The sequence below is a fragment of the Anarrhichthys ocellatus genome, unplaced genomic scaffold (genome assembly GCF_004355925.1).
Source record: "Anarrhichthys ocellatus isolate YVR2014 unplaced genomic scaffold, GSC_Weel_1.0 scaffold3, whole genome shotgun sequence".
Lineage (NCBI taxonomy): Eukaryota > Metazoa > Chordata > Actinopteri > Perciformes > Anarhichadidae > Anarrhichthys > Anarrhichthys ocellatus.
Genome location: NW_022280033.1, coordinates 8,155,443 through 8,175,625, shown reverse-complemented (window position 1 = coordinate 8,175,625; position 20,183 = coordinate 8,155,443). Strand labels below are relative to the sequence as shown.

Below are 20,183 nucleotides of genomic sequence, written 5' to 3'. Positions count from 1 at the left end.
TGCGATGACGCACCCACAGAGGGACGCGTTTTCCTTTATACAGGCAACACACACGAATGAAGCTACAAGTGCATCATAAAGTATGATTGTAACTTTGTATAATCCCCAGTTCATCAGTGATGTAAATATATGAACTAGGCTACACAGCAGACTGGAGTCTCAAGAGGAGCAGATCAAGAGGAAGTCAATGGGTCAGTTGTGCTTAAATACTTTTTGCAGAGGAAATGAGATATGTTCGGGGCGTGGTCTTATAAAGCTTGATTTTGTTGTTTCTTGAGACTGTATTTCTTACATACGTTCATTCTATTGCCTTGGCTTTTATTTTGACATACCCATGCTTCCGGGTTACCTGTCTTGCTTTGCGTCTCTCTTCAAAAAAAGAAATAAAAAAGAGGGATTTACGAAAAACAAAATCAGCTGGTTATTTGAGTTTCAAAACGTACACGGACAAATTACATTTTACATTTGAAGCGGAAGAGTAACAGACGTAACTTTGTACCCCTCCTTCTTTGGAGGCGCTCTGCAGAGAGCGGAGCGGACTGGCAGCAGAAAGGATTGATGTGCGTGGAGGCTGATGGAGCGACCCTCTTGACTGCGCTCCGGCTTGGTTTCACACCTGCCACACAGCGAGCTGTTACGCTCTTTTTAACTATTGTCCTGAGAAAAGTCGCGGGACCTTCTGCAACGGTTGCTGGTAAGTGTCTTTTAACATGCTTTAATTAAACGACTTTTATTCCTGGAAACTTCGAGATTATTATTTCTTATTATAAATAAAGAGATAGAGTCTTTCTCTCATATAAGTCTACATTTAAGTGTGCGTTTCTTTTGCTGTATTGATTTAAATTCACAGACTGTGATGATCTCTTAACAGCATATGCTCCTAATTGAGACCTTCTGTTACTTCGTAGAGCCAAGTTTGGATTTATAAACTACCCCAGAGCCTTAATTCAAAGTACATTTTCCTTCTAGCTCTGCATATATTGATACAGTTGATGCTATTTTTGCATGTAATTTTATTTAAAAAAAATATGATTACTGATCTCCGTATGCAATTACCTATCTCATTAATTTCAATGAAGTACTGACTTAGTGGAGATCACATAAATCATGATTGTAAAACCAAATTATTTTGGATCATGGGTCAAATCTTTTGAGAACATCATCATCTCTCTGTCTGCCTCTCTTATATTAGGAGTGCGCACTTAATTGCCCTGTTCTACTGTCTTAATACAAATCTGGTAGAATCTAGTTAAATGTGTTGTTTTTTCTTCTAATTCATTTGGAATTATATTTTTGCTTTACCTCATTTGCTTGCGGAGGGATTTTTCTGACCACTTCTTGCAAACCTAATGCCCGCTGAGCCTAGTCTGTGATGTCAGCTTGCTGTAAAGTGGCAAGGTCATAATGAATGACATAGACGTCTTTGCTCCACCACACCGACTTACATTGTTCGTCCAAAGATAGAGAAATGTCACACATGCCAGCATAATTACGCCTGAAGCACTGAGATTATGTTATTTGTTTTGATCATATCTTGTCTCCATGGATCCTCACCCTGCATGAGTAATACTGAGATGGGAATTCTCTTTTCCAGGTGAAGATGTGCTGCTATTTCCAAGGAAGAAGCCTGTTCAAATTTCCATCTGCATACAAACAACTTATTTAATAGTTACGCTGGTTTCAAGGATTCATTGGCATCATGTACCAAAAAGTATCAATTTTCATCTAATTTGTTGAATCAAATTGCAGTCAAATACAAGTCTTTCTAAACCAAAATAAGAGCGTGTGCTAAGACATGGGGGACTCCAACATCAGCCACATGGTAGCTTATACAGAGGCGCAGGAGAGTCTCCCAGCAGGCAAGTTGGATCATTACATGGACAGCTATGATATGGACTATGGTATCCCTCCTGATGAGATTCCAGACACGACGCAGGGTCAGGCCTTCTTTGTGGCCACCATTGTTATCGGCATGGTGCTTGTCTGCATCATGCTTGTCTGTGGGTTTGGAAACTTCATATTCATTGCCACACTGATGCGCTACAAAAAGCTCCGCAACCTCACAAACCTGCTCATCGCCAACCTGGCCATCTCAGACTTTGTTGTGGCAGTGGTGTGCTGCCCGTTCCTGGTGGACTACTATGTGGTGAAACAGCTTTCCTGGTCTCACGGATTAGTGATGTGTGCCTCCGTCAACTATCTCCGCACAGTCTCACTCTATGTGTCCACAAACGCATTGCTTGCCATTGCAGTTGACAGGTGAGTGTGTTATTTCTTTCATACCTCTGTGGGTTTATTGGTTCAATCGAGCAAGCCAATGCTTGATCCTTCCAGCATAGTCTATGGAGACTTCAATTGATAAAGCTTTCATGTTTTTATCCTGCAATATTTTTTTCTCTCCACAGAGAGCCCAACAAAAAACATATAAATCCGGTTTTTGGTCATCATTGTTGAGATAAAATTACATTTCATTTTCTTGCCATATCCTGAGAGATTTTGAGAGACACAGATGCTTCTCCATCAGATCCAGTTAACTGATTTTAGGTTTAAAGCACACAACACATGTTACCAGTCTTGCTCTTTTCAATAAAAATGACTGTATTGTAAAGTTAATATTACTACCAAGTTGTGGCAAACTATACTACAAGTTTATTTGCAGTGGTTATACTCCCTAGTGGTTCATAGCTCCCTGTTACATTTAAACTGAAGAACATACAGCATGCTTACTTTTATAATAATGCAATCCTATTCATGGCACAAACTATGTTAGTTTCCCCCCTGCTACTCTGCTGATTATATGCAACAGGTAGATATCCTCTGTATATCTTCATCCATCTCCGTCAGGTACTTTATCTTTTTAGTCCCCCTGCACAGCCTGAAATATACTTGACAAACAAATGTGTCAAACATCAGATTCCAAAACAACCCATATTGGCATTTCTCCTACTTTTTAAGTACGGTCATATTAATTGTAAACTTAAAGTATTTGGTAAAGGTTGTGGAAAGATCACCTTGTACTCACTGTACTGTCACGGCTTAATGCACACGTGAAGACAGAGCTCTCAGAAAAGTCTGCTGTGGAAAAAATATGCCTATGTTCATATAAATTGATAAGGCCTTAAGTGCCTTTCACATGTTGCATTTAAAAAAGCTTAGAAAACGACAATCGTGCCGCTTTCATATTTTTTATCCAAGATGCTTGGGGGGGTTGCGCTACAGTCGCGCCTACTGCTACTAAGCTACCAAAACCTGCGTGCTGCGATGACGATGATGATGAAGTTGCAGTAATTTAGCCTCACTGACTAAACTAAACCTTCAAGTCAAAACAAAGATAAATGGATTTCCAGCATCGCAAATTCCTCAAAGTAGCTTTACCTCTTGATTTGTCATCTTCAATTTGGCTGACCTTTCAACCAGATGTTGTGACATCCTTGGTCGCCATGGGTGAAGAAAATCAAATCAAAATCAAAATTCATTTGTATAGCACATTTTGAAATACAACAAAGGTTGCCCAAAGTGCTACACATACAAGAAAGTAAAATAGTCTGTGGAAACTGGAGCAGATGGTAAAGCTCTGGGTAGTCCTTCACTAAATTGATTGACTTCCTCTTCATATATTTACCGTACGTATTTAAGGAAAACAGAATAGATCTGCCAGCTGTAATTGGTTGTTCCTCGTCACGTGATACGCGGTGCGTGCTTCAGCGTTCTAAAATTCAATTACTATCTCGGGGCCAAGCCATCACACCCTGAAAAATAGGCGCTTGGGGAAGCTAGCCATTGATCTTTTGAGCGCGCCTTCCGTGCTTCTACATTGACAACAATGGATTTGAGGGTGCAAAAAACTTGAGGTGTGGACGGCCCCTTAGGGGATCATCATATGTAAACATAGCACTTCCTCTCTCTAATTGATTGAACTGACTGTTTCATTGCCTAAACCTGTGCCTTGGATATTAAAGGCATTGATGAAAGTCTTAGCAAAGCAAATGGTTGCTATTGATGTTTGCCTTCCTTGTGAAGACACTTGCACAATAGAGTTTCTTATTTTAGGCTTTCCCCCTCTTTTGTGTGTAAAAAGTTCAGTTTTGTAATCTTTACAAATGGAGACGCTGACTTCTAGTCAACCCAGGTTTCCAGAATTCAACCTCCAGCGTAGCCACTGCAGTACTCTTCCTTGCGCTACATGAATGTAACATTACTACACTGCCTTGTAGTGCACACATGTAGGGAGACACCTACTTGTATGCATGAGTGCACACAACTTCCACAGATTCTCAAAAGAAGCTTTTGTTTAAAATTCAAGAGGTAACCTGAAGGCTGGATAACGAGTGCTTTGTGTGCCAAAGTGATCATTATAATGTATTGTTCAGTCAATAATCCACCTGACTTTGTGTGAGCCCACTTGTGTTAACTACAAACAACAGCTTACTGAGCGCAGCCGGTTCCACAGGAATCCACAGGACTGTTGTCAAGCTAGTGGTTGTTAATTTACTTCTTTGAAGGTAGTGCTCTGTATTTGAATGTGGCACAGAGGCTGCATATTTATAATTTTAAGTTTATTCTAAAGTAGTGTGAATGGTTATGCTGCAAGAATACAATAATTTATCAATTAGTTATTGCTTTATCACCAAATTAACCACTCAACGATCTTCTCAACGAGTTGTTATTGAAGATTGATCTCAAGATTGCCCATTATCTCTAAAGTACAGTATATCAATGGAAATTGAATTAAGAGGATGCTGTAATGATGTTGCTGATTAACATCTAGTAACATGTAAGTTTTCAACCTAAGAGGAGTGTGTGTGAACCATGTGTGAACAAGTCTTGGAGTAACATGATCAATACAGAGAGAAACAGAGACGGTGAGTATTCAAAATAGCTGTTTTCAGATTTCTCTATTAGTGCAGGATAAACAACCTAGATGCAGAATCTAAATAAACAGCTTTGCAGTCACTGATAGGTGTGTTATTGAACTTCACCTTCAAAAAGATGTTTCCCAAAATTAACAAATTCTTTGAGTTGCTTTAAAGTCAGATTTCCGCGCTGCATGATAATGTCAAATGTTTTTTAAATGTCTGCGTGGAAAATATTCCAGATATCTTTTAGCTTGATTTATTAAAGAAATCTTTGAATGTGATTTGCTTGACTGTACGAATTATATATGACACAGGTGTATCCACATTGAAAAAGTTGACCCATCAATATTATATTTTTTGTCTTTAAAAACATGTCGTGATTGAACATATATAAAATAAAATATATAGGTACAAACATGAAAAACTAACAGATTTTATGTTAATTCATGCATTTACTTCTTGCTTTACATATAGGTAAAAGAGGAGAATATAAGAAGCAATAAGCCTCAGTACCTTTTGACTTCCACTTCTATCAATATGAGAAATCCAGTTCACTGAATAATGGAGTGCCGTATATTGAACTTCATTCTTCCACTAGTGACTGAGAGCCATTTGCCGAATCTCTTGACTTCACACAGCACTCAGAGTGCTCAAAAGGGCGGTTTGTAGTATGTGTTTGTTTCCTTCCTCTTCAATGCAACAATATGTCTTTGTTCTTCCAGGTACATGGCTATTGTCCATCCTCTGAGGCCTCGCATGAAGTACCAAACCGCCTACGGCCTGATTACAGGAGTCTGGATCGTTCCCATTCTGATATCAATTCCCTCTGCCTACTTTGCATCTGAGATCATGTACCCTCATGGTGGCACCAGCAGCCCAACCACACACAAAGTCTTCTGTGCCCAGATCTGGCCTGTTGACCAGCAGGCCTACTACCGGTCATACTTCCTGTTCGTCTTTGCTGTGGAGTTTGTTGGGCCTGTGATCGTCATGGCAATGTGTTACACCCAAATTTCCCGCGAGCTCTGGTTCAAGAATGTGCCCGGTTTCCAGACTGAGCAGATTAGGAAGAGGTTGCGTTGTCGCCGCAAGACAGTGATGGTCCTGATCGGGATCTTGACGGCGTACATCCTGTGCTGGGCGCCGTACTATGGCTTCACCATCCTACGGGATTTCCACCCAACGCTCATCTCCCGCCAGAAGAACTCCCTGGTGGCCTTCTACATCATTGAGTGCATTGCCATGAGCAACAGTATAATCAACACTTTATGTTTTGTCACTGTCAAGAACAACACAGTTAAGTACCTGAAGAAGATTGTACTGATGCGCTGGAGGTCAACGTATGCCCCCAGTAAGAATGTGGATGAGATGGATATTAGGACCTCCTCCATGCCCGTAACAGAGGAGATTGAATGCATTCACTTGAGGTGAAGAGAGGGAAGTCTTTAACATAGCAGTCATTTAGATGTGGGCTGCATACAGAAACTACAATGTTGACAGGGATGATTTTGACATGGAACATTTCTCTCGTGTTCAGATCACATTTTAGAATGGTCAAAGTTACAGTATAGTACACTGATTAATGGGGCAACATGGCTCAAACTTTGTTAGCCAGCAGATCATACAGGACTTCCATTTGAGGTATTATGGGAATGTAATTGTTGTGCTCAGTGTTACTACACTGTGTTATTTTTAAATGTTGTAGCATGTGTACAATAGATATTACATGTAAGACTTGTAAATACAGATACTACTGCCCTTACCAACACGTTGTCATCCCAACTCGTCACATACTGACACTTTGTCGGACCCCTTGGCGCTACTTTTTATTTAAATTTAATTATTTAAATTTAATTTTAGGGTAACAGCGTACAGTCACAGAAAACAAGAAACAACAACGAAAACCACTTAGTAAGGTTTGGGAAAAACATAACTGAGCTTAAAATAAGTATGTAAACGAAGTACAATTTAAATACGTAACATAAATACATAAAACACATCACAAATTTATCTCAAAAATAACTCAACACTGATCTCAAACACCGGTCTGTGTATGTTTGACCCACTCACCCCCTATCAGACTGCATACTTCGTCATCACACATCCAGAGCATTTTCTCTGAGCGTCTAAAAAGGATGCAGATGGGTTGACATTGTAGTTACTTGAAAGACTGAAGCGTTAATACTAATGCTAAAGGGTGCCTTGTGCGTCGGTATCAGATGTCGAGGTGCGTGACAAAGCGTCAGTATTTAACGTTCTGGGAATGACAACTGGCTGATCCAAGATGATACATAAGTACCTGAAGTTTATCTTTAAAATGCCTGTATGTGTTTCCATTTATATTGATTGTAAGTTCAAAAAACACTTGTTACTAAAAAAATGCATTTATTTATTACTTAATTTGTCCTTATGTTTGCTTACTGTAATAAACAATGAGACAACTGAAAGGAAAGCTGCTTTTATTTATTGAGGTTTACTTTTATTTGCTTTTTTTCCATTATGAAAGTTGCCTTTAACATCCATGGACTCGCTCATTATCAGTTGTAAGTCTGCAAATGCGTAATACTACAGTAGACTATATATGTAGAAATATATCATTGGTGGCTGAAGAACAGCCTGGATTTTTATGCATTTTAACACTTCTTTGAAAATATGAACACAGACAGACTCTGTAAGATCCTTTAAGCATAAGTGCCGTTCCTGCACCTTTGGGAGGTACCTGGGATTCCCGGGTCCTTAGATTGACATTGTAGATTAATAATTTTCTTTAAGCACAGCGGATGATACAAAATGATTAAAAGTGTCACCTTTTTAAACATCAACACAAAGCCTCAGGTTTTGGTGTCATTCTCTCAGAATTAACATGCAAGGGCTTCTTTATAGATTTGATATGTGCACTGACACTCAACTATCTTTTTAATTTAAAATCCTGGAACCAAATAGACTAGCTCATGAATTTTACATATCAGTATGCTTCTGCCGCTAAATTAAAGTAGCAAAGTCATGCCCTCTTCTTTTTGTTATAAGACACTTTGGGAATATCTTATAAGAGTCACTTCCAAAATATATTAAACATCCAAGAAATTTTATACTTAAATGTTTTAAAAGTATCACAATGTGGATCTTTTATAATGCAGAGTTAGTTCATTTTTGAATAATTACTGGCATCTGAAAACATGACCATGTTTTAACTTCTGACAATAAATTCTAAGTCAAGATCCTGACTCATCCAGGTGGAGGATATTTACAAGAACTTCAACAAAAACTTATCTTCATGTCAAGAGACAGTAGTATATCTATATATATAGTAGTATTTGTTACCATATGTCCTTTGATTCTCTTTCGATACGGATTTGAAAAGGAAACCCCCCCCAAAAAAATATGGGAAAAGTGGAAGAAACCTCAGGAAGAGCAACTGAGAGACATGCAATAGATGCTGTGTAATTGACAAACAGCAAAATAACATTGAGGACAACCTGCAACCCTAATCTCTATAACCAGATTATGTGCTCACATGTAGAATCTGTAGGCAACGGGACAAGATTTTGGGATCGGAAGTGTTCTGGTTTCCGTCTGTAGTCAGATGACCAATCACGTTCGAGTTTTGGTTGAATGCAGGTAAACAGTTAGTGCGGAGAGCATAAGATGTTGAAAGGACAACATGCAGAGGGAGATAAGAGGAAAGGCTGAAGGTTAAGAAACAAATGGTAAATGCACTGTACTTGTATCGCGCTTTTTTTGTCTTTTCGACCACTCAAAGCGCTTTTACACTACATATCGTCATTCACTCATTCACACACTAATGGTCCATCCACCAGGACTAACTAACATTCACATTTACACACTGTAGGCACAGCTACGGGAGCTTTTTTGGGTTTAAGTGTCTTGCCCAAGGACACATCAACATGCGACTAGGGGAGCCGGGGATCGAACCGCCGATTCTTTGATTGAAGGATGACCCTGCTCTTCACTGAGCCACAATTGCCCAAACAAGAGAGGGAGAGAGAGAGAGAAAGATATAGGCACTCAGACGATTGACATCTATGTGTCGGCCAGTATTGGATTCGTGTTTTTGGCCCTCCCATTTACAAGCTGTGAACAATATTAAAAGTGGACCATATGTAGTGGGTAGGATTATTTGTTTTAAGATACAAAACAATGAGATATTGATCATATCAATACCATTAAAGTTGAAATCAATAGTGATTTACACTATAGCTTTTGATCATTTGAACTACAGTAAGCCCTGTTCTATATACAGTACTGCACTGCATTGTAGTGTTTATGAATTATACACAGCAATTTAATTTGAACAGTAATTTGAAAAGCATTTGAAACAGCTGTTAACAGTCATTAAATTCAGTAAAAAGTGAAGCTGTCTGTTTCATTTCTTTATACTTATGTAATGACTATACAAATGTCAATTCGATGTTCTGCATTAGAAATAAAGAAAAATCAAAAGAAAATGTTATAATAATCATCTGCTTGTAGTGATAATATTTGACCTGGGCATAAGTGATCACTATAAGAGGTTCATTGTTATTCATTGTATCATTGTTATTTTTCTTTTACCATTTTTTCTTACTGAATGTAAAGTAGTAGTCCTCGAATGTCTTCACAAATGTAATAATATTAATAATAATAACTTTATTTATACAGCACCTTTAAAAACAGAGTTCACAAAGTGCTTTGAAAGACAAAGCAGCAAGTAGTGGAGTCCTAAGGAAGCTACAATATTTCCCTATGTAAATCACTGAAGTAAATGTGATCACTTTAAGCAGCGCCATGAAGCTGGAAGTGGAAAATATACTTTCCTTCAATTATTGATGGCGAATACTGCATCAAGAGATTTCCATAATCTAAGGACTGGTGACCCGCTGACTGCGTATAACAGCTTTATGTAAATTCCCAGCAGTGGGCTAAAAAGGTCATTTACATTCAGATTCAGATTCACATACACCTTTTAACAAGCTGCTAACCATTTACCGTGAAGTAGGAACAGCAGCTGACCTTTTTTCCTCTCAACCTCATTCCACAGTGCATATCAGTCTTATTGCTGTGCATTTAGCTTAGCCATTCTTCTCCTGATTTGGTCAATAAGTTCTTGTTTAGAATGTCAACAATTTGGGAATATTGTCGCCTCTTATGCATATTTTCTTACAGCCTGTTGTCTGAAGCTGGGAAATGTTGTCATTATCAGGGTCCTTGCTTATTGTCTACATTAGTCTCTGTGATCTGGCCCCAGAGGGTGAAGTGTCAGTAAGCGTAGGTGTGTTTTTTTTCACTCCGTGTACCTTCATTTTCAAACACATATTTTGCTGTCAACAGACAGCTCGGCTTCTCAATGTTTGGCTCTAATGGGCTGTTTCTCAGTGAGTGTTTACACATCCCCATTTCTCCTCCAGGTTGTATTGTCCACTTGCTCACAAGCCATTTATACTTCACAGACATTTGAAAAATCATTACAGTTTTCTAACATTTCGCTTACCTGAAAAAAAGGAAACTACACAAGATGCTTGAGTACTAGCAAGTGCTATTGACAGAACTAATGCAAATATTTGAAGAACAGACAGTCCCCTGCAATAAAAGACCACTTTTGTGACAGTTCAATTCAAACAAAACATTGTATTCATAAAATGAGGATGTTTGACCATGAGTTTTTTAAGACCAATACAAATTTAGATCTGTTTTGGATTGAATTACTTTTTTTATGAAAAAATCATGAAAAAAACAAGTTTATGATTCTAATCATTTATTCTTTTACAATGGTCAAAATAAAATAAAAAGCACAAAATCTTCAAATGACGCAAGTTATTGAAGGTGTTGTTTCAAGTAATGTATTTGAAAGCCTCAGCTCATCAGTGAAAATTTAAAGAAATCCTTAATCTCAGCATTTGAGGGTTGAAATCTTTGTTATTCTGATTTGTATCTGACTCAATGGTTGCATGCTAACAATAACCATGCAGCGCTAACTGGGGTCATCGTGGCATCATGGGGTGGAATCTCTGAATGAAGAGTTAAGAATACAGGCTGGATATTGTAGCAACATTATTGAAATAAGTCAACACTTATGGGATGAAACTGTCCTTTTCTTTGACATCCTGTGATGACTCTTGTACATTTATGTTTTCCCGGAGCACCAGGGATTATGCAGCTCGCAAAAATCAATTTGCAGATGGATGGCCACCAGCCACGAAGAAGCACACGCAACTGGCAATGATTTCAGGATAGACATTTTATCCACCGCATGATGTATCCATAAACTCATAGGCTTTCCTCCATTCTTTATTAATTTCATCAGTGTAAACAGCAGGAATCTGGTCTGAATTCGACAGATCACAAAATGGTTTTCTCACCTGACGGTGTCCATTTGGTTGTTTCCTGAGCCCAATGTAACTGTGCCTCTTTTGTTTTGTCCACATCACAACCAGAGACATTGTATGCATGTTAAATGACAAATGAGGGGGGTGAACACGTTTGAGTCATCCCTCTTTGCGATCGTTCAGTCAGACACTGGATTCAACATTAATTATTATTTACAAACTCAAATTATTGTCACTCCATATAATTAAGACAAAATGTATAATTTCCGGCATGTTGAGGAGAGCCTTATGAATTTGAAAATGTCTAAATAGTAGCAAACATTTTGTAAAATTGATATCTCACTTTATGTAAAAAGGGTATATTACTGTCTCCTCCCACCAGGCGGTATACAGTCTGACCCTGTGTATAAGTGTGTGTGTGTGTGTGTGTGTGTGTGTGTGTGTGTGTGTGTGTTGTTCATCTGTGAGAGCAGTGATCTGTTTCTTCACCTGCCAGCCGACTCTCAGTTTGACCTGCCAAAAGGAGAAGATGGCTCAATCCAGAGAACTAAATATGACAATAAAATTATTTCTAACGTTTATTCTTTCCCTGTGCTTGGCTTGAACTCCACTAGACTTCATGTTAACCTATTCCTTACATAGAAATGTGTCTGAGGTGTAAAAAAAAAGGTTTTCCTTAAATGGTTGAGCAGTTTTACTGTCATCAGAAGCAGATTCAGCAGGATGACTCTGTCCAGGAAGCTACATTTGACTTTAACAAGAAGTTTGACTTTCTTCTCCTTCTTGCTGAATGTGCCTGGCTCATTCTGCTAAGGACCTCATATTAATCCATTCCTCAACACAGGGATCCTTCTTTTCCTTAGATGGGAATTGAATTTCACTTTTCATAAAAATTGCAAAACTCACCTCAACTATCTGCACCCATGTTATATTCATTTGCAGGGCCATCGACCAGCCAACTCACATAGGCTTGCCTGGCCGGTCTTGTTTTGATTCAGTGCAGTGGTGACGTGCTTATACAAACTGAGAAAGTAGGTGTCAGCAAGACACCTTAAAGTGTGTCGAAGGTCTTCAGCATCAGCAGATTCTCTTTATACCACAGAAACTGTATTGGTGTTCAAATTACTAACAGAAAAATGAAGGCTTGCGCCTTCCGGGGGCTCGAATAAAAGACCTCTCCATCCCAAAGTCCCGGGCTAGATTTTACTCCCTGTCAATTTGGAAGAAAAAACACTTACAGATCTCAATGATACCAATTACTGTGATAAAATCCACTGAAAATCTATATTGGGAGTATAAAATACAAACTCTCTACAGGCTTCAAGGGTTGCTCTACAGGCATGTAGCTTGCTCATTCATGGAGGCCACCAGTGGTAGTCAGTTTGGATTCACACCAATGGTGGCCTAGACTCACACCAAAACCTGCCAAAACCATAGACTGCATAACAGATGGACAAAGTCTCCGTAACTTCACCCATAGGTTTCTGAAGAGCCGTTGGGAAGTTTAAAGTCCAGCCATCGACATCTTGGCAATGACGATACAGCCTAACTCTAAAGGTCTCTAAAGGTGCATCGTCGGTGGAGCTGAAGCTTGTTTTTAAAGCCTATATGTCAAAACGTAGGAATATCCATACAGACTTTCCAATCCATCTGCAGCAGAATTTACTTATATGCCCTTTATCTGTGTGTTCAGTATGTTCCAAACACCCAGTCTCTCCACAGCATGGTCATTGCTCTTAAGTACCATATTTGTTTTATGTCAATCTATTGGGGAAACCAGGACACTACCAACCTGGTGGGGAAAAAAACAAATGGCCCAACTATCTCATCTATTGACATGCTCTGTAATTATGTCTCCATATTTCAGACTTTATAATGTGTATCACAGCTCAGTGAAACACATCCAAATGCCAAATACCCAATCTTTGTCTAAATCTATGATTGAATAGAGAAGAAAAGAGACTCAGTAAACATTTACAAATGCATCCATATGTGTGCATATTTCCTGCACCATTGCCATACAAATTATAGACAGAAAATGCTCAGTGTTGGTGGATTTGCTCATTTCACAACTAAACAGAGGCAGAATCACCTCTTTAGATCAACAGGTGTGAAGGTCTTGCCAGGAGCTAGCATGTTCAGCGGATTAATGAATTTTGGACATCTCATCCAATGCTGTTAAGACCACCATGCCTCTTAGAAAGCAGTTTAATGCGATGTTTGTGCACTTCCCTTAGTTACATTAGCTACAGCTTTGCAGGCGAGAGACATCCTGTGACAGAAAATCGTTCCTGGTCATGAATAATGATTCTGTTAAGAACAATTTGATCAATACTGTTCATTTCACAGATCAAATGAAGCACTGTTCATTTGTCTACTAATATGTTTTGTCTTTTTATATTTTAAAGAACAATCCTCTTGTAATTTGTTCACACAATTAATTGTCTAAAAACTCAATTAAACGCTAATGCATTCACACACAAAAACATGTTTTTAAATAGTACATTCACAACCAAACTAAATAAGTAATCATGTTTTCTAATTATAGTTTCTAATTAAAAATAGGTTTCTAAACAGTTCTGTTTCTACTTTAAAACCTGTGAAGCTAACAGGTATGTTAGCACACCATTGACTAGCGTTAGCACTTGTATATGAAAGCTACTGAAGGTATACTGAAGGTTTACTGATGCTGCTTTAGCTTTTTAATGATTGTAACTCTAATAAAGACCTGCCCAGCTTTACAGGAGCAGTTTCTGTTAGGTTTCAGCAGAATTAGTTGAACCCAAAGGCAGAGAGGGAAGGAAAGACAGTGAGTGCAGATATTCAGGGAGTGCAGTTTGTGGCAGTGTGGGCTCCATGGTAGCTCCGAGAGCATGGTGGAGTAGCAGCAAGGGGGCGGGGCTGAACGAAAGGCCATTTTTGCTCTGAATCATCAATCATGAAATTCACATGACCCCCAACTCCGAGCTATAGAACTTACAGAAACAGTAAGACCTGCTCAGCATGGTTGCAGATACCTTGAAGGTAATGCCCTTGACTCAACTGATATAAAAAATAAATGAACCATAATGAACCATAGGGTAACTACGAGCATGGCTCTATTTAGCAATCAGCATGCAATCTGTTTTGCTATAAATGCTTCAGTTATGTGACTCAGTGGGTGCAGTGTGACTATGTAACCCTTAAGCCACATGAGAAATCTAATAAAGTTACAGGATATAATTAAGTGCGATGCATGTGTGTCATTCTAATTTGCCAAGGCAGCATCACATTGGACACAGTGTCCCCACCAGCCATGAAGTCAAACAGGAAGCCAGTTGTGTCATTAGTTGTTAGTGTGGCTTAACACTCTCATCACTGGGCCGGCGAAGCGATGACTGGCTGTCAAGCTCCAGACTTTACCCACCATGGAACAGCAGAGAGTAAGAGGCCATGTGTACAAGCTCCCATCACCTATCAACTCCCTGCCAAGACCTCCCATCAATAACAAACTCACCAGCTCAAGTACCAGCGGGCTTGAGACTTTTGGCAGTCACACCTTTCAGTTGCTGTCAGCGTGGGCCAGCGGGCTCATTGTCAAACATGAAGGCTCTGTGACGATACATGAGATGGATTTATTTGAGCAGAACAGACCAAATGTATGGCATTCATTGAATAAAATAACAGAGTACTTTTCCTCTTATCCTTATGAAGGACATGCCATTTTACTTGATGATATTGTACTCGTCCTAACATAAACTTTCCTTTGACCGAGACTGTGATCTATTTAAATAGAAATGCAACACATTCATTATTAATTGAAATAAAACAACAAATTAGTTTGAGACGAATTAGCTATTAAATAATAACGTAGTATTATTCAGAAATACTGTTGCGTTACTCTCTTGTGCCTTTGCAAAACTTGTTTTTTTACGCGACATTGCACTAGTCATTTATTCTGACCTTGACACAAATCCATTGAGCCTCTCCGGTGACACGATGAGGAGAGTAAGAGAATTAAGAGTTCTGGTTTGCTGGCTTCAGAAATAGCTTCCCCCCCACACCCCAGGGATGATAAAAAAAAATGAAGGTGAAAAGTCCTTTCCTGTTTTTTGTGTTAAACTATGCTTTGAACTGGAACTTTTAGTTTATATTCAGAATCAAAGGTTGTTTATTGATGAGAGACACAATCAATTACACTACACAGTATCATTTTTTATTGAATAAACTCAGAACAACTGACGTAAAAAGGGGTGATTTCATCCTGTGTGACAAGTACATACTCCAGAATGAAATACCTCGAAGCATGACCTTTGCAATGACAAATTAGGAGAATCATTTCAAACATCCGTCGACCTTTTGTCTACCTTCTTGTTTGTTGTACACTGAAATATGACAACTTAAAGTGGATTACTGCAGAGGGAGACTGCACTACTCAGAAAAAAATGGTCTTGGCAAGCAACTTCTTGCAATAATGACCATTCTCTCTCAGCTGAGAAAGTACCGTTGAAGGTATTTTTTCCAGAAGCTTAACCAAGTACTTTTAGTTATGTAAAATACACTATATGGCTGGCAGATCATGAAACACTCATGAGTCATTTTTTTCATATCAGTTATGTTGAAAGGAACTGGAAAACAAGCTATTTTGTTTAGTTTTTGGTCTTTTGGAAAAAAGCTTTTCTAACCTTGATCTTGTTTCAAAAAAAGATGTTATTCCCTAGAGTGCTGTCAGAGAGATTCAAAGGAAGACTCCTGAAGTATTTGTGAATGAATCAATTTGGGTTCAGGTGCACTAGGATTGATTGGCTTTCATGTCAGGCAATTTCAGCAAAAGCCGTAACTCGTTGATGCATCTAAAATACGCAAATAGTATTGGTGATGGCATGACTGCTATGACCCTTCTCCAAGGCCACAACAAACACGGAGACACATTGTAGGAACCTTAAACAAAAGAAGCTTTATTCAAACAAATTAACCCAAATTAGAGTCTAATTATTAGACATAATTAAAAGGTGAACTCAATATCTACAGTGTGGAGTGTGGGAATCAGTGTCATCAGTAGTGTGTGTGGTGCACGAGTGGAACATAATGTGTGTGTGGGTGCAAGACAAAATGTAATTTAGAGGCAGAGTCAAGAGAGTAGACACCAAATGATCATTATTAAGAAGGGGACACAGAACGTCATGCATTTATTTGTGCAAGTAAACAAGGGAGTGAATTGTGTGGAGCGTATCATACTCAGTGTCAAGCAGGCAGTGAGGTTTGACGAAGCTGTCATGCTCCTTGCACATACAAATTAATGGATCCAGCCTTTAGGAAATTCAGTCATCCATCATCTGAGCAATTATTCAGTTATTCTTCTGTTGCAGACAGCTGTTGCTGCATAAAAGTAGGTTGTAATTTCAGAGAAAAATGTTTCTCCAATCACGCTGGGGTGACATGCCTAATGCCTTTAACGGTCTTACCCAGACCATTGATTTGGATGGGTTGTCGCTGTCAATTGTACTTACCCTTACACCAACATTCAAGAAATGCAAATGCGTGCATCAACGAAAATGTAGAGAAGACAAGGAAAGTATTAGCAATTAGAATTCGTAATATTGACCAAGCCTGCGTCACAAACTGACCTTTAGAGTGGACTTATTGTGTTTCCTTTTAAGAACTGCTCCAGATGCTCCCTCCCTCGCGTCTCCCTCTGATGTAACTGTGGATGTCTGCAACCGCCCTGCCTTGTCTCTCCCTGTTTTTATCAAAATGAAAAAAATGTAGCTCACAATGCCGAAACCCACAGCAGCAACACTCGTTTCTGTAGCTCTACGCAGATTCAGGTCACTTTTAACAACAGACCATGAAGTTTAAGTTTACATGAATATCACATCCTTTTTATATTCATCAGACCCTTCAGTGACCCCCCTACAGCAGGGCCTCTAAAGGCGTTAGACCTATATCCAACAAAAGACCTTTTGCACTTGCTTTTGTGGATTAGGTTTCATCAAAGAGTTGTCTTTCTGTTTGTTTATGGTTATTTTTGTTATACTAAATCATGAAGTACCTGGAATATATCTTTGCAAGAGGAAGAAAAACATGTCATCTTCAGTACATAGTGTGCTAGCTGAGGAGTCAGACATCAGAACCTTTGAAGCTAGAACAAGCGTTTGAACATACAGAACTCATTATAAATGCTGTTTATAGACGACAGGTACAATCTGCAGACATAGTCTGTGTCTGTTAAACAGTTGCTGGAAGATATGTCTTTCAGTCTGTGGAGCTTTGAAGTACTCCACCTGCAATCTGACAGCAGGCCACTAATCCAATCTCAAAACCAATGTTATTTGAGAGCAGACACGTATAAAAGACTCTTCTTGGGGAGTCTCCAGTCAAAGGTGAGATAAACTTTGTTCCATGCTGGTCAGAAAACGGCTCTCAAAATAACAGTTTGGCTGACTCTGTCATCCCCAGGACAATTTCCTACCGGTCACTTCCCTGCACATCCCCTCTAGGTTTCTTATTTAAATACACTCGACACTTTTAGATTACACTTACATCTCACTTGTTTATAGTCCTGTTATCTGTTCGTTTGTGCACGTTATTTTGTATTTCACTTTATTATAAATTTTACTTTATTTTATATTTTACTGTAAATTTTACTTTTAATATGTTTCTACTTTGCACTGTGCTGATTGTTGTTGACTGTTGAATGTTATGCATCTCCCGTCATGTCAAATTCCGTGTTCAACATACCATGGCAATAAACGGTTCTGATTCTGATTCTGATTCTGAAAAACTCAGTAGGATTTAAAATATGAATGTATCTGTTTCTTGTGAAATGGACACAAACAAGACTGATCTGATGACTGACAACGATGGAATTTAATGAACATCAGTGCAAAGGCTTACACGCACACAGTAACAGAGCAAATTCTTTTTTTTAGGGTGCTTGGTTGGACGGTCTCTGCTTTCAGATCTCCGTTAACTTGCTCGGGGAGAAACTGGTGCTGGGAAACAGAGATAGCACCCTCATCTTGTCGAATGCACTGGTTCTGGTTTCTCGAGAAACTCATTCATAGATAAAATATTCCTGGACTGTTTAAGGATGTAATCTGGGTCACCTGAAAGCCACTTACAGAGTTGTTCCTGCTCTGAATTGAGCTTGTCCATGATCTGCAATGAGAAGGAAGATAACGCACAAGGTGCTTAACAGAGAAAAAGTTTGACTGAGAGGTGACATATGCTCAAAGTTGATTCGTTTGTTCCCTCCTGTGGAATTCACTTCAAATATTTCACTCATAATCGAAAGTGAATAGGCTTTATGTAACTACACAGCACAATGCAAAAATATTAGGTCACGTGGGGTATGTAAATATATGTAAAGCTGCTGGACAGGAAAACCCTAAATGTAGACCAACAACCTGTTTACGCGTTAGGGTTCTCTATATCCTCTGCACTCAAAGCTAAGAGCTGGCTCAAAATATTTCATATGGCATGATATAAGAAATAGTGCTTGTACAAAAAAAACTTCTTATGTTGTACCTTTTAATTATATCAGTGTTTTGTTGTGTATGTGTGTGTGTGTGTGTGTGTGTGTGTGTGTGTGTGTGTGTGTGTCATGTTTTGCAAGATAAGTTGACCGTCATTCATTGAAAGCAAGATCCCGCTTTGCAATGAGACACAGAAAGGTTCGGTTGATATATAGTGCCCTCCTGTGTTAAAATAGTAAAACACACATGCAGGCAGCCACAAAGTATGTTTTTTTTAATGCATTGGTAGACTGATCTTCTTTTCGGTCTTCTTATGAATACTAATAAAACTGAAAACAGAAATGTAACCAGGTGCTCGCGCCATCCAACAATAATGAATTAGTGTCAAAATGAGATAACAGCAATGAATGAAACGGCAGCAGCTGAAGCCAACGCTTATTATGTTTCACCATGTTTCATTATGTATCACCACAACCAATGTTGCCAAAGTGATTCCACATATTTCAAGGACAAAAGCGTCAGTTCAATAAATGTAAAGTAATGTTGTGTAATGTGAGTGAATATGCCTTGATGGAGGAGAACAGCTTGTTGGTAAAAGATGATCAAATGTTCCTAATGTAAATGAGGTGATACATCTCAAGGGCTTATCCTGACATTATAAATGTGAATAATTCCACAGGAAAACTGCGAACAATTCCAGTAAAAACACATGCTCAAAGTTGAACAAGGGGATTGATCTGTAAACTGTGAGGATTTAGGAGATAATTCTACCATTTGGCATTGTTTTTTCCTCCAAATGTTTGGCTAGCCTGGGGGGTTGTTTGAAACCCAGTATGAGTGTGTGTGTGTTTCTTTCTTGCCCTCTCAGACTTATTTTGCACATCCCCAGATCTCAGAAAATCATTTAGTAAATATAATAATATTACTACATAATTGATGGTCAAGGGGGCCAAAGTTGTAACAAATAGGACTCTATTCTTTAAATTACTTCACAATAAATAGACTGAAGTTATTATTTCTTTTTTTTTATGTAGTCATACTGCAGCTGAAGCCAGTCATTTTTGCCTCTGATAAATTCTCTCACAGATGCAGCAGGCCTGTAAGCCACAAACTGACACTGAAGTGTGAAGGCGGAATATGATTGAGACTTAGTTTACACTCAGGAACCGAGTGTGTTTGTATGATAGCTCAAACTATCTCAAACTTTTGATAGACAAGTGAACAAGGAGGAAATCTGAAAAACCACATTGGGCAGATTAGTAAGCCTCCAACCAAAAACACAGAGCTCCTAATTCCTTGTAACCGTTCTTTCTTACCGGATATTATATTCAAACAGCGTGCTTAAGTTTCTGACTGACAGCCGTCCCCTAAAATAGCTGCCTTAGTGCCTTCTATGAAAAATAAAGTAACATTAGCCTACTTAGCAAATAAACCACAGCATACAGCGTATTATATATCATCAATTAACAGATGCTAGGATTATGCAATTTATTGTGTTTTTAGACACCACAATGAGCTGTCTTCTCAGGGACATAGTATATAACAGT

General features: G+C 38.7%; 1 protein-coding gene across 1 annotated transcript; it reads left to right on the top strand.

Moving 5' to 3' along the window:
* Positions 1-654: 654 nt before the first annotated feature.
* On the top strand, positions 655-7,041 carry prokr1b (prokineticin receptor 1b). The gene is made up of 3 exons (XM_031840439.1): positions 655-694; positions 1,595-2,259; positions 5,579-7,041. The coding sequence occupies exons 2-3, from the start codon at positions 1,796-1,798 to the stop codon at positions 6,285-6,287; spliced, it is 1,173 nt and encodes a 390-aa protein (XP_031696299.1). The 5' UTR covers positions 655-694; positions 1,595-1,795; the 3' UTR covers positions 6,288-7,041.
* Positions 7,042-20,183: the final 13,142 nt, after the last annotated feature.

Coding starts and splice junctions, on each gene's coding strand:
- prokr1b (XM_031840439.1), top strand. CDS start 1,796: ATGGGGGACTCCAACATCAGCCACATGGTAGCTTATACAGAGGCGCAG. Junction 2,260..5,578: donor CTTGCCATTGCAGTTGACAG/GTGAGTGTGTTA, acceptor TTGTTCTTCCAG/GTACATGGCTATTGTCCATC.